Here is a 14,362-nt window from a genome sequence, read left to right on the forward strand (position 1 = left end):
CTTATAGTACACCAGCATTACGCCTTATTCAAGTCAGCTACCAAGGCCGCGCTCTTGTTCACCAATTTATCATTCCTCTTGTCCTCAAGTCAAATCAAATAGGAATCTCTGGTTGAAAATAGAATGCATCATAGAATAAAAACTAACCATTAAATTTTATTTCTAAGAGATTTATTGAACCAATTTCTGGGACAAATCTAATAACAAAACCACATGTTGAGTGACTGGTTCTATGGAAATGTCTGCATCAATATTTAAGTACAAATTTACAAATTGAATCAAAACAAGAGATAAAACTTTAATTTCCATTGGGAAAATCTTCATTTTTAGTATGTCATTACAAACCAGTATTAAGTAGTACAGATATAATATCTCTTTTCTGTCGCCCATTTACAGATTCTCCTTCCATTTCACATAACACTGGTACATTATTCTCCTGCATGTTATGCAAGCCCTCTTGCATATAATCCTCAAATTCTCCGTCAGTTAACATGCAAATGTTGTGAAGTACAAAACAAATACTAATGAAGTTCATCATCCGTTCCATGTCGCTCATATCTATATATTTCAAACGTCGGAATCGGCCTTTTGAAATACCAAAAGTATGTTCAACCCTCATGCGTGTTGAGCTATGTTTGAAATTGAAATTTTTCTGTATTCTGGTTAGATTGCCAGTATCTTTGAATGGGGTAATAAGGACACTGCCCAGAGAATACGCAGAATCTCCAAGTAAATGACTGTTAAGAGGAAATATACTTTCTTGGTTATCAGTACTTTCGATTGCATGCCATAAGGGAGAATTTCGAAAAACACGAGAATCATGGGTTGATCCAGGCCAACCAGTATAAACGTCAATAAATTGATAGTCACTATCACAGATAGCACATACGTTTATGGAATAAAACTTTTTTCGATTGATGTATGCTTCTGGACTCTTAACTGGTGCCTTTATTGGTATGTGCGTGCCGTCCACAGCGCCTAAAACTTTCGGGAAACCTTGAAGTCATTCGAAACCCGCAAATATTTCTTTCGTACGTTCCAATGATGGCCACTTTATAACCTTTTGGCATGACATGTCTAACCACACAGGCAGATACCTTACCTGAAAAAAAAACAAAATACAACAAATGATTATTACATTACAATTATAAATTTTCCATCAAAACTAGTTTCAAACGACTCACCGATAATTTAATGCACGGATGCTTCACACACGCCAAACATGTCAGCAATATGCATGAGTGTTGCCTGTGTTCCTGCATAATATAAGTAAACAAGTAGTTTTTCCACGGGTTTATTTCGTGTACCACTTTCGATGATGTACGGTCCAACATACTCCAAAACCCTATCAAATGTTTCACGAGTCATTCTAAAACGTAGCCTAAAGTCCTCTGGCAGATATCTACTTACTGTAACGTCACAGTAATTTGTAATCCGATTTACAGTTCTCCTCTTTTTGTGTTTAACACTCTCAAAAACATTTATCAGAACACAAGCTGGGGTCGATGACGAACGTTTTAGAAGCGTATTTTGATAACGGTTTGAACGAATACTGCTATTGGTCACAGAACCAACAGAGGAAGACAATTCAGCTATCGACAAAACGCAGATGATTTTCTTCTCGCTATCATCGACCATTTTGAATACCCCACACAGTAAACCGTCGCATTTGTTCACACTACGGCAAACCGGTTTGTGACGTAATAAACCGAAATAAACCAGTTTGTGCAAACCGCTTTCAAACAAATGCGCCTACGGTATCTTCACCCTTCAAGTGATTCGAACCCACAACGCTAAAGCTGTTCGCCGAACGCTAGAGCTGTTCGCTGGTGGAAGCGAGTTCGGGAGTGATACCGGACCCCTGGCAAGCGAGGATGTACACACGTGTCTGTTTAAAGAACATACCTTTAACCGCCCTTTGGTTTTTTTCTTTTCGGGTGAAATATAGAATCCAGTCCGAGTCTGAGCTGATACCGTATCGAAATTACTTTAAGGTTCGAGCGCCAAAATGTACAGACAAAAGTACATTATTTCAGGCCAAGACACTGAGGGATAGCGGGCCTTTTTTCGCGCGAGAAAACAAAACATTTTGGTTTTCTCGCGCGAGAATTCAAAACTTTTTGAATTCTCGCGCGAGAAACCCAAACTTTTTGAATTCTCGCGCGAGAAAACAAAAAAAGAGCCACTGTGAAAATTTTTTTGTCGTTGCTCTAGCCGTACAGAAAATTTATTTAGTATTGCCCGAATCAGCCACCATACAAAACAGATTTAGACAGTTGATCATTTCATACCTTGTACATGTTTTAAAATACAATGTATCTTTACTTGAAGTGAATGAAACTTATAAGTGGTTATGATACATCAGCAGCAGAAAAGCACTAGGCTAGTGCATGATGCTGTTTTTTTTTCTTATAAATAACATGTTCCATTCTTTAAATTGTTAAATCCGTTTCTTTAAATTGTTTAATCGATAACGAATGCACTGAGTGAGAACCTGACTGGTGTCAGTGAAAGTGGTATATCACTCGGTCACATGCGAGCTCCTTAGTACACGCAGTATTACGGAGCGCAACGCTAGGGACTGGGTGAAGTCCTGAAATGAATCATTCGGGTTGCATCTAAAATACTAAAATCAAAATCGGAACGAAAAACACCACAGGGCGGTTAGAGGTATGTTCTTTAGACAGACCCTATACACACGTTGATGCCAACACCGGCTTCCACTTCAAAAGTTAAGAACAAAATATCAGAAATATTTGTGATCCGATTTACACCAAATAAACCTTTAAAGAAAGGTGTTTAGCATCGGATATAGTGCCGAAAATTCTAGATTGATACACTACATAGTTTTTCAAGTGCGCATTTTTAGTGAAAACCAATTATGTTGATTGACAGCAGGCTCAGCTCCGCGCCTCATTTTATCGATGACATTAGGTGTAAACAATAGCATTACCACGTGCGCAATGCAAACGGAAAACAGAATTTCTTTAAACAAACTTCTCTAATGGAATATCAATTTCTTTTCATAATTTGCCTTTTTTATGTAATTTATAATTTATACATCAGACTTTGCTTCTTCGAACCTCAGTCCTCTTGTCTTTAATATGTAACTGTCGGTATCAAAATATAAGATTTATATATGCTTTTCTCCAAAATGAGGTTGTAATACGTTATAGTAAAATTCATACATTAATAATTTTGATATTTCTAAAACATAAATTGGTTTATTAAATTTCATACTTGTTCTCCTCATTTTAACTGCAGCTAAATTTTCATCAAATATTCTGTTACCTATGAACTTAGGATATGATTGTAAATGTCTTATCCTTTTACCATTACTAACTAGCTCAATATCATTTCTATTTCTAATATTTTCACAAGTCTTACCATAGAATGCATTATTCATTAACTTGAAGATATCTTTCTCGAAATCAGTTTTAACTTTAGTTCTCTGTTGGTATTAAAATGTATATATTTTTCTAACCATTTAGATTGACTGAATGAAATATATCTATGTACTTTTTTAGAATCATTCCTTGATTCAAATAGAATTTTAATATCCGATAATGTACTACATAATTATATTTATCTTCCTGAGTTACAATTTACTTTTCTGTATGAATATGATTTTCAGGTTTAATTCTTTTTGATAATTTGATAATTCTTCATGTGTTACAGTTTTATGTTCGGGACAGTATGCTAGATTTCTAGATTTAAATTTAATGTTTTCAGGGTATTCCAAGTCTACAACAAAAAAGTAACCAGTATCTGAATCATCTGCAATATCTAGAATTCTTTTCTTCCAATCAAATTTATCATTATTTTCATGTTGTAAAACTTCAGTTATTTCAAATACCCCATAAGGTTGAGGTTCCATCATTGCCCAACCATATAGATTATTTGCATCTATATATAATAACTTATATCCAGGGTTATCATTTACATTGAAATATCTATCGCCTAATACACCTGAAACTCCTCCTCTTATAGATTTTTCAAATGATAATAATTGATCTATATTCGTTAATAAATCCATTTTTATATCTGTAAATTTTAAACCACAGTCCCAAGTTTTAAACCTGGACTAGAATAACAATGACATGGATCAATATTGAAATATTTTAGATTTACATCTCTAAACCTTTCAAATATATCAGTTAATAATAATACATCTGACTTTAGGTATAAATCTACTAATTGTCCATGATTTATTATATTGAAATGATTCCAAATATCCAATGTTCTATTATGAACTTCATCTTTAACATATTCATTTTTTAATTCATCATAGAATTGTTCGTTTAATAATTCAGTTATATTAAAATCATTATGATTTTTATAACATGAATATGAAATTGCTCCTTTATATCTCATTAATTGAAAATCATCATTATTTGGATAGTGTTGTTTTAATATTTCTAATTCATCATCAACTAATGATTTTTATAAATTATCTAACGAACTACTTAAAAATCTATATGAATCTAAAAATCCTAGACACCCAAATTGGAAAGATATATAATTCTCAGATGTTTTAGCTAACATTCTAAATTTATAAGTTGGTATTTTAGCAACACCTTTTGATCTATTTGAATTTAATCTTTCTATTTCATTATTGATTTCTTCTATTTTATGACATTAGTTGCTTGATGAATAAATGAGCATCATACCCTGATAAATTATGAAATATAACTGGAACAAAGTTTATTTTTTTTAGCTTGTAAGTTACAATTCTCATGTGCTGCACCTCTAAGCTTTCCATTCAAATGATCATGGTCTTTTTTATCTTTAAAATTAAATAGTTTTTCGCAATAATAACATTTATCTGATAAATCAAATTCTTCTTTATCTTCTTCTGTCATTATAATTTCTATATTTGTATTTAATAGTGTACTAAATTTGATTTAATATTCAATTAATAAGTCACAAAAATGATTGATAACATTTTCATTTCTATAATTATAATATTCACTTTCAATTAGTTCTGGATAATCAGATTTAATATATGACCCGAAAGCTGCAGCTGATTGATGAATCTTTTTGATAGTATTTGTTATTAGAGGATCTGAATAATCAATTACATCATTTTCATTAGAATTCAATTTCTTTCTTTTATGATATATTTCTTTTCTATCTTGATCAGTTAATTCTTTGTTTAATGATTCAAAATCTCCATATATTACAAATGGTACTTTATTCTTGTAAACATTGAATTCTAATACTTTATCCTTTTCATTTGGTAAAATCATTTTACAATAATCATGGTTATCACATAATTGTTTATGATTTAATACTGTTTATGATTTAATGTACTTTCATTGCTGAATCTATGTAAACATTTTCTACGTAGATATTTTTTATTGTGATTATTTTCTGTTCTAAAAAATAAATCGATTTGTTTTATCCACATATAATGATTCTCAAAATATAGTATATCTATAACATCATTTGAATCATAATCTTTTGATAGGTATAAAGGCTCTAATGTAAAATGTTTTATATTGTTACCTTTTGTTTTAGGTAATTTGATTAAATCGAATACATTTATTTTTAGATTATTATCTCTTTCTATTTTTGGGATATTTTTAATTCTAACTGGATAATTATCTATCTTATAATTATTTTCAAATTGTTTATAATTTGTTAATCTATAAGTATGTTGATTATAATCTTCAACTGCATGTAAACCGAATAAAATTCGACTTTACAACGATTGCATTGCATGAATGGTTAGAACGCGAGGGCGGATATAGCCGAAACGGTTAGGTCGCGCAGGCGCATTACTTACGTCAAACGGCTTAGCTGCCTGATTATCATATAGCTTAAATTAGAACTCAAGCACGAGGTATTACGAGCGACTGGGAGACAGAGAGGAATAGTCCTCGCTGTGTCCCAGTCCCAGCATCACAGTGATGTGGAAACTCGTTAGAATAACACTTAATGTCCGTATATTTATACTAGAGGGGTCGATTGTCGATCGATAATACTTCTCGTGAAATAGGACGGATAATGCCCTATGATTAAGGCGATTAAGGATTAAGGAGGGGAGGGAAGACATCGGCGACAGTGCTAGTACCCGACTGGAACTCAGTCTCTGCGGATTCTCGTCTAACGGCTGACCGGTAGTTCCCAGTACGATGATAATCCGTCTTCCAGAGGTGCCATTGGTTGTGATTTGTGTTCTCAGGTAATAATCTAGTGTCTTTTGAATTTAAAAAGAAAACATTGTCTGTACATTAAGAAATTATGTTCAGATATATCACTGAGCTGAACTACACGTCATTAGGCCTACTTAAGAATTTCACTCCATTTTGAAATGTTTGTTAATAACCTGTAATTGGTTGTGTTAATTATATCCCTTACATCCTTTGCATTTAAACCTCATTATCTCATATTTTCAGCTTACTGCGATCGATATCCCAGGTTCATTGTTAGAAATCTCAACTTCAAAGTACAGGAAGAATGACCTACAATTTTGGTTGAGATGTCGGGGTTTAAAATATAAGTCTGCAGACACCAGAGCTGTATTAATTTCAAGGTAGTTTTATAAATTCATTCAAAAAAACTTCCGATGTTTTTAAATGTTTTTAAATACTTTGAAGTATTCCATACAATTTAGATAATTCCAATTAAAAACCACATGAAGACCAGTTTATTTCTTTCAGTTCAGTTAATTAAAAACAGATATTTCAATCTTGATGGCTATAGTAGAAATTTGAAATAAATTTCATTTCAGGGTTCGCTAATGTAGTCAGCGTCAGTAATTGACCCGGATCCTCACAAGACATATACATGTACAAGAGCAAAAATTATGAAATGTCCAGTATGTACGGAAGCTGCAACCAATTCTTCAGTTAACATCAAGGATGATCCGCAAGAAATTATTTTACAGGCACCGCAGAATGGTTGGACCAAAGATATTTTAGTTTCAAAGACATTTACTTTTTTAAATATACGTGACCATGCCGTGAAATCAGGAAAAAGACTCAAAGGTGAACAATACATAGAAAAGCCCCAGACAAAGTTTTTTTATGAAAAACTATGTACATAATGTGGCCAATGTTATGAAAAAGACACTGATTTGCTATTCGTTCGGGGTAAATGTTTTCGTTTCCAACGCATGAATGAAACCCCACATAATGTCTTGGTAGCTCTTTTCGGTGACGTAGTTCTAGTTGGTCATTGCAGTTGTGCAGCTGGAAGTGGTGGTTGCTGCAACCACATTGTTGATTTACTGGACCATTGTAACAAAATGAAAATAGTCAAGTACCCAGAAATCGGTACATGTACTGACAACCCGCATGAATGGAACCGGCCAAGAACCGCTGGAATTTACCCAGAACCAATTAGGAGTTATTCAGTTATCAGGCCTGAATATGGCTCCAAAAAGACTGGTATAAAATCAACACTATGATGCCAGGGCTGACTATTTGAAACACTCACAGTTCAATGATACTTTAGACTTATTTCAAAATTTAAAGATAATAAAACCGTCTTTAGGCTTTTGTCAGATGTTCAATGAACATAGAGATATGATTGACACGAAAATAGGTGTTCAAACCCCGGTCGGTAGTGTTCTAAGTTATCAACTTAGTATTTCTGAAGGAGATTGAAGGATGTTGTCAGTGATTTTTCTTCATACTCAGATTCATCAGTTATTTTTGGGTGTTCGAACTTCGCTGAATCGCTGAATCGCTGAAACGCTGATTATTATATTAATTTCGCTGAATCATTGAATTTATTCTTAAATACCCTGAATCTATGTAAATCTTACATATTCTAAATACAATTATTATTTGATCGATTTAATGAGAAATTTCGTTACATTTTCGAAAAAAATCTAGTTACACGGACTACGGTAACGGACGTAGTATTCTGCGGACTGTGGTAACGGCCTTCGGCGATGGTCACCGGTACTACTTATACCATAGAATAGAAACTGATACAGGTACATGTACAACCGTGGCGTTCGAGCGGTGAGAACCATTTTCTCTGTGAAGAAAGGGCAAAAGTCGTATCGCCGATCGGTAGTGTTACATGTGATAAATTCAACAGAGGAATTCCCATTAAAACAACAACTGTTTAATCGAAAATGATCACATATGATTCTGCGTGAGTTTTAACCTTACAGCTTTGTAGGGATTCGCTCTGTGGACCCCCATTCGGCTTATTCACCTGAGAATATTACCACGCATAAATTTAATAACGGGTACTTCAAAAGTACGAAACTACGAAATTAAGAAATATGCAACGAAATTACGAAATGAAAAAATTTTGTAATTTTTTGCGCTAAAGCAGCAGATTCGTGGAGCTGGCTTCAACATGCGCACCCGGTCTAGTGTGGCAGGGTTCCGTGCCGCGACTGAATTTAGCGATGCCATCAGGGAGAATGATCTGCGCATGCTCATATACAACTGGAAGGTAGCGATTAATAAATTACGGGTTAGAGAACGAAGTGTGCCTTAAAATATATCCTGCAGTGTTTAGGCTAAAAAATTGATACCTCGTTTCTCCTCTGCTGAGGAGCTTAAAAGTCTGGATTTTGCAAGGGATGCGGATTCGAAAAGAAAATTCACGGCCGGAATTTTTTTCAAATTGCTCGTCACTACGCTGTTAAGCGGTAAAAAGATCGTAATGTAGTCCATGTGTAGGGCCTATCATTTCACTATGCTTTACCGCGTCTGAGTTTCGTGGAAATGGCGCAGCGTATTCATTATTTGTTTTTGAGAACATCCTACAAGTTTCTACTAATTGTAGACGTTCTTAAAACCCTCCAGTTTAAGAAAATAAATTCTTGAATATGGTACTTTCAAAAGATCATTTACATGCACCGCCGAGATTTTTACAGTCCTGTAGCGTTATAACGAGCTATGACCATAGTATGGGCGTGTGTTTGAAATGTGACCATTTCGTTTCGTATTTCGGTTCGTATTTAAGCACTACTGGCAAAAAAATTTCCATTTCGTAATTTCGTAGTTTCGTAATTTCGCTCCATACTTCGTAATTTCGTTTCATATTTCGTAATTTCGTAGTTTCGTACTTTAGCAGGACCCTTTAATAACTCATACGTGTAGTACCAAGGCCGAACCAAATTTCCTAAACCTTCCAGCAAAAAAGACAGAAATACTAAAAAACCTATGAATACAGGTACTTTATTTTGATAACATAAAATTTTATTTGACGTACCAGCAGATATAAAATTGTTGAATGCTGGATGTTATAAAAATAAACTTTCATTTTGGTCCTGGCGCGCGTCCGCAAAGCGTTTTCATCTTGCTCTAAAAGCGTACTATCGTCAAACATGGCACCACTTATATGATTTATTATTTATTATACATTGTTCGTTTTACAATTGCTTGAAAAAATCAGTAAAATTAAAAGAAATGATGATTAACATTAAATTCAGCGTTTCAGTAATTCAGCGGTTCAGCGATTCAGCGATTCAGTGATTGAGCGAAGTTCGAACACCCGCTATTTTTGATCATTTTCCTACAATGCCTATAAGAATTTCACCCAGATTAAAATTTCCAAGGCAGCCAACACTTTTGGAACAAGAATTCATCAATAATCTAAAAAAGGTATATAAGACCACATATAAATGGCTATTGATCCTGAAAACTTCAAAAATGTAGATTAAAATTTGTAAGAATTACGAACTTTTGAATGAGATGAGCAATAATTCAAGTTGAATTATCGGTAAGACGATATCAATGTTTATAACTTCACCAGCGCACATTGTTGCATTAACTTAAGACATAAGTGATATCATAAAAAAGGTTATTATCAGTTGAGTTCATCGATATTTTCACTTTGTTTCTATCTTTATCCAATCCAGAGATATAAACGAAATAAAAATATTAAACGGGGGAAAAAAAGGGACGAAAAATTCAACAATGCGGACCCGGCGGGTACCCAAAAAAATGGCGCCTGGAAACTGTAAAAAGGCTTATTGTAAATTTCCAATAATCTGTTGAACTCGAGGAACTCACTCGAAAACAGAGATTTAGTTGTGATTGGTATTCAGCTCGTAAATATCGATTGACAGCTAGTACATTTGGTACAATATTAAAAAGGAAAGCAAAGGTTACAGCCAAATTTGTAGAATCACTGCCAACATCAAATGATATTTCACATTTACCTGCTGTACGACACGGAATAGAGAATTTCGTTATCACTAACGCCATTTTTCTCGGGGTTGCCAATGACCACTAGATGGCGCTTAATAATCACCTAGTAAAAGACGATTGAATCTTCATCTACGACTTAATGATCATTTGAGGTAAGTATCGAGCAACTGATTTATAATCAGTGTGTTATTATCATTCTTAGGGTGCTATAGACTTACCTTATCGCATCCGTAGGCCTGAGACAAGGCCATATTGATATATATTGAGTACCTAGGGAATTGTGGAAAGCTGGTACAAGTTTTTCCCTGTGGTATGATAGTTAATCCCGCATTCCCATGGCTAGGTGCTTCTCCTGATTCTTTAGTTATTGCTGATGGTGCTGGATATGGGTTACTTGAGGTCAAGTGCCCATTTAAAGATATGTCCCCTCGAGAGGCTTGAGTGGACAGTTCATTCTGCTCAAAGCTAGTCAACGGGAAGCCACAACTAAAAAGAAATCATTATCATTATCATCAAATTCAGGGACAGTTAGGAATTAGTGGGTAAAATCACAAGGGATGAAACGCCAGGCCTCCGCTGTACTTAAATTTTCAGCCAGAAAGTTGGGACAGTAACGTGACATTCCGATGACGTCATCGCATTTAAAACTTCAACATGAAAAACATGAAAAGTTAACATATTCACAGACCGATATCAATTGTCAGATTATGATTCATATGAAATAAATAACTTATACAGAATTAATTATGATGAAATGTATAATTCATAGTCAAAAAATGCATTCGAATGTAAGTTATTCTCAAATAATTTTCGTATCATAGTTTCCATCTTAGATGCTTCAGGTTCGCATTCAGTCAAATAAGAAGCGTCACGTGACTGTCCCAACTTTCTGGCTGGCACGACTTGAACTGCGTTTCATCCCTTGTGATTTTATATAGTAAAGCGTGACGACCGTCTGATAATTATTCTTAACGACCAATTGTTTATCGAAACTTTATAGCGGATAAATAAACAATATATAAACACAAGGTATTTCCGTGATATTTTGAATTTATTCGCAGTTCATATTTAGCGCCATTCTCGCGAGATTATCAACAACCCGGAAATAAAATCCAAGCCCATCGCCAAACCCCTGTTTCAGCGATCGCACGTCTCGCTGCCAACGCAGCTTCACGCTTCGGCGGTCTTTCTCGCACAGTTTCAAATTTTCCCGTAGGTTTGCCGAAGAAGAAGTCTTTAGTCGCCATGACTTCTCAAGGATGTAATTTGCTAAGCGGGCGATTTGTGATCCCATTTGCGGTTTTAACCGTCGCACTTCTCACAATATTATCGGAACCAGCATGCAACTCCGTGATGACTCCCAAGTTTCCACTTTAACCGTGGAACATTTTCACTTTTCCCATTTATAATAACAACATCACCTTTGTGAGCATTAGCAAAGGGCTTTAGACCGGTAAGAGACCTTTCCCGCAAAGACACAAGATATTCGTTAGCCCATCGCTCTCTGAATTCCTTTATAACAGACGCGCACAACTTCGCCCGTTCCGACCCTGGAGAATCTCGACAGCCTCACTATAGCCTCTGTCCGTTAAAGGGATACCCGCAATACTCCCCAACGCCTCACCACTCAATTGGCATTTCAGGTAGTTGAATTTGCAGACACTTGCGGCAACAAAAGAGTCCCAAAACGACTGCCATTCTAATACTGCACCAGAAAACTTCGGCAAAGTTTTTTTCGGCAAATGTACTTTTAAGCTGTCACTAGGTGCAGGATTTATAGGTTCAGTTGGCGGGGTTGGCTTATCTAAATGTTTTAATATAGTTTTCTCGTGTCTACGTGCAAGAATTCTCTGGCATGAAATCTCTGTTTTGGCCTCTTCAAAAAACTTTTGATGCTCAGTATCGTCGAGCTTTCCGTAAATTATTTCATTCAGGCCTTCAATTGTCTTAATGCGAGAACAAACTTCCATAAGAGTTTCGTGTTCCAATTCATACTCATCTTTAGCTAAATGTTCATCAATTGCGGTAAAAGATACCTTTATAAGTCCTCTATGCGCGTTCCTACTTCGTCGGTCCTTATCCATCGTGAGTCTCTATAAGTAATAGGGGTAATGGGCTTTCAGATCAAAGGTCGAACGGTCGAGCTCATTAAAAAACAAAACATTAAAAGTAATTTAAAACTATAATATATTTTCATAACCGTGTGTATTTTATATTATAACTAAATATTTATTCTAAGATATCAATAATTTAAAAAGCATATTGTATTAAATCAATTGGTCGCTCCACTTCGCTACCGCTCCGCTCCGCGACCAATTGATTTATTTACAATACACAAATTCATATAATCAAATATATTCAAATGATAATAATTATTCTATTATTCAACTGAAATACACACGGTTATGAAAATATATTATAGTTTTAAATTACTTTTAATATTTGTTTTTAATGAACTCGACCATTCAACCTTTAAACCTGAAAGCCAATTACCCCTATTACTCTTAAAATATTCATGTAAATGAATAACATTTAAATTGACAGATTATTCAATATAAAAGTGTAAGCTCTTATAGAATAGATATATAAATAGTTATTTTATAAATTTATATTCATATGGAAATTGTAGTCTCAGTAATAATTTTGAACCTTTATTATTCTTTAATTTATTCATATATTCATCATGTAATTCAGTAGGTATAATTTGATTTTCTTCCAATGATTGTTGCATAGATTTTTTATCTTTGTTATAAAATAAAGCTAAAAATCTTATATTCTCCCTAAAGTCTTTAACAATTGAATTATATTTTTGATTTAAAACCCATGTTGTTATCCCATAATGTCTCCCAGAGAAAGCTAAATAACATAACTCACTTTCTCTCACTTTTGAATCGTGTAAATTTGCGCAATCATCTATAATGAATAATGTATTTGATCCTTTATAAGTATCAATTGCTATTTTAATACAATTATCTAAATTTTCTTTTTCTGTTTTAGGATCTAATATAATAAACTTTTTCATCTCAACTATATCTCTATTATATGTTTTATTCATTTCATAAGTGGGGCAGAATAATATTATATTATCAAAATGATTCTTATAAATAGTTTCTAACAAATCTAATATGAAATGTGTTTTACCACAGTTTGTTACTCCAGTAACTAACATATTATGCGGTTCAAATATAAATAAATCTTTATTCATTTATTCTTTTAATTTTACTAGATAAAATCCATTCATTAAATTTATCATCGTATCCTTTATATTTCACCAAAGAATATTTTTTTCCTTTAAGAGTTTTTGTTTTCAATACTTTTTCTATTATGTATTCTATTTCATCTGGATTTGGTAGAAGTGATAATTCTTGTTCATAGAAATAACCTAATATTTCTTCATCATTTAGATCTTCTAGTTTATAAACAAAAGGTTTAGTTAAAATTATCTTTTTAATCTTGAATATTTCTTCTGTAAAATTAGGGGTATAACCTTTATAAAATGTTTTTCTATATTTAGATATTCTTACGTGTTGTCCAATTTTAAATTTGGTTCACCGAAATCATGTGTAACAAACGCTCCATATAAATTATTCCAAACTATTTCCGAATTATCTTCTTTTCTAGCTTGTATAGGTTTCATATTTATAGAACTATGTTTAGAATTATTATAACCTTTCACTGAATCATCTAACACATCGATATATTTATATGTTTCATTATCAGTAAAATATTTCTACATTCTAGTTTTCAATGTTTTATTAAATCTTTCTATAATAGATGCTTTTTTATCTGAGTGTGTTGAAAAATATTCTACATCGTTATCAGATAATAGTTTTTAAAAATGTTTGTTATAAAATTCCTTACCTTCATCAAATTGTATCTTATCTGGAATAGCTTCTTTAAATATTGATTTAAAAGCATTTGTAACTTCTATTCCAGTTTTATTTTTGATTGGAATTGACCATGCGTATCTACTGAATATGTCTATAACATTCAGTATCCAGAAATATCCTTTGTTGTGTTCTTCTAAGTTCTTCATGTCAATTAAATCTGCTTGCCATTGTTGATCGATATATGAAACCATAACTTTTCTTGTTAAATAAGTTTTATCCATTTTCTTGTGGATTTGATATGTTGGTTGATTTTGTAACCATGATTTCAATTCACTATATTTTATATCACCGTGTGGGTGCCGCACGGCACCATTTTCATTATCAGATTTAATTTTATTCCATAAT

General features: G+C 33.4%; 2 protein-coding genes and 1 long non-coding RNA gene across 3 annotated transcripts in view; all 3 read right to left on the bottom strand.

The window, feature by feature from the left end:
- Positions 1 to 1,224: 1,224 nt before the first annotated feature.
- LOC141906488 (uncharacterized) lies at positions 1,225 to 10,371 on the bottom strand. The gene is made up of 3 exons (XR_012619348.1): positions 10,346 to 10,371; positions 10,139 to 10,230; positions 1,225 to 1,256 (listed from the first exon to the last, which is right to left on the bottom strand). It is a non-coding gene; the product is annotated as an uncharacterized LOC141906488 (long non-coding RNA).
- A 138-nt stretch (positions 10,372 to 10,509) lies between these two features.
- LOC141906486 (Golgi phosphoprotein 3 homolog sauron-like) overlaps positions 10,510 to 14,362 on the bottom strand; it is a 99,389-nt gene continuing 95,536 nt past the window's right edge. Inside the window, exon 4 of the transcript XR_012619347.1 lies at positions 10,510 to 10,613. The gene's annotated coding sequence lies outside the window, so the exon portion shown is untranslated. The remainder of the gene's footprint in view (positions 10,614 to 14,362) is intronic.
- LOC141906240 (uncharacterized) lies at positions 11,642 to 12,211 on the bottom strand. The gene has a single exon (XM_074795483.1). It carries the CDS (start codon positions 12,209 to 12,211, stop codon positions 11,642 to 11,644), a length of 570 nt encoding a protein of 189 aa, XP_074651584.1.

This window comes from Tubulanus polymorphus, chromosome 5, assembly GCF_964204645.1.
Source record: "Tubulanus polymorphus chromosome 5, tnTubPoly1.2, whole genome shotgun sequence".
In the NCBI taxonomy this organism is placed as follows: domain Eukaryota; kingdom Metazoa; phylum Nemertea; class Palaeonemertea; order Tubulaniformes; family Tubulanidae; genus Tubulanus; species Tubulanus polymorphus.

Excerpts from the sequence above, each read along its gene's own strand:
- LOC141906240 (XM_074795483.1), bottom strand. The coding sequence starts at position 12,211 with ATGGATAAGGACCGACGAAGTAGGAACGCGCATAGAGGACTTATAAAG.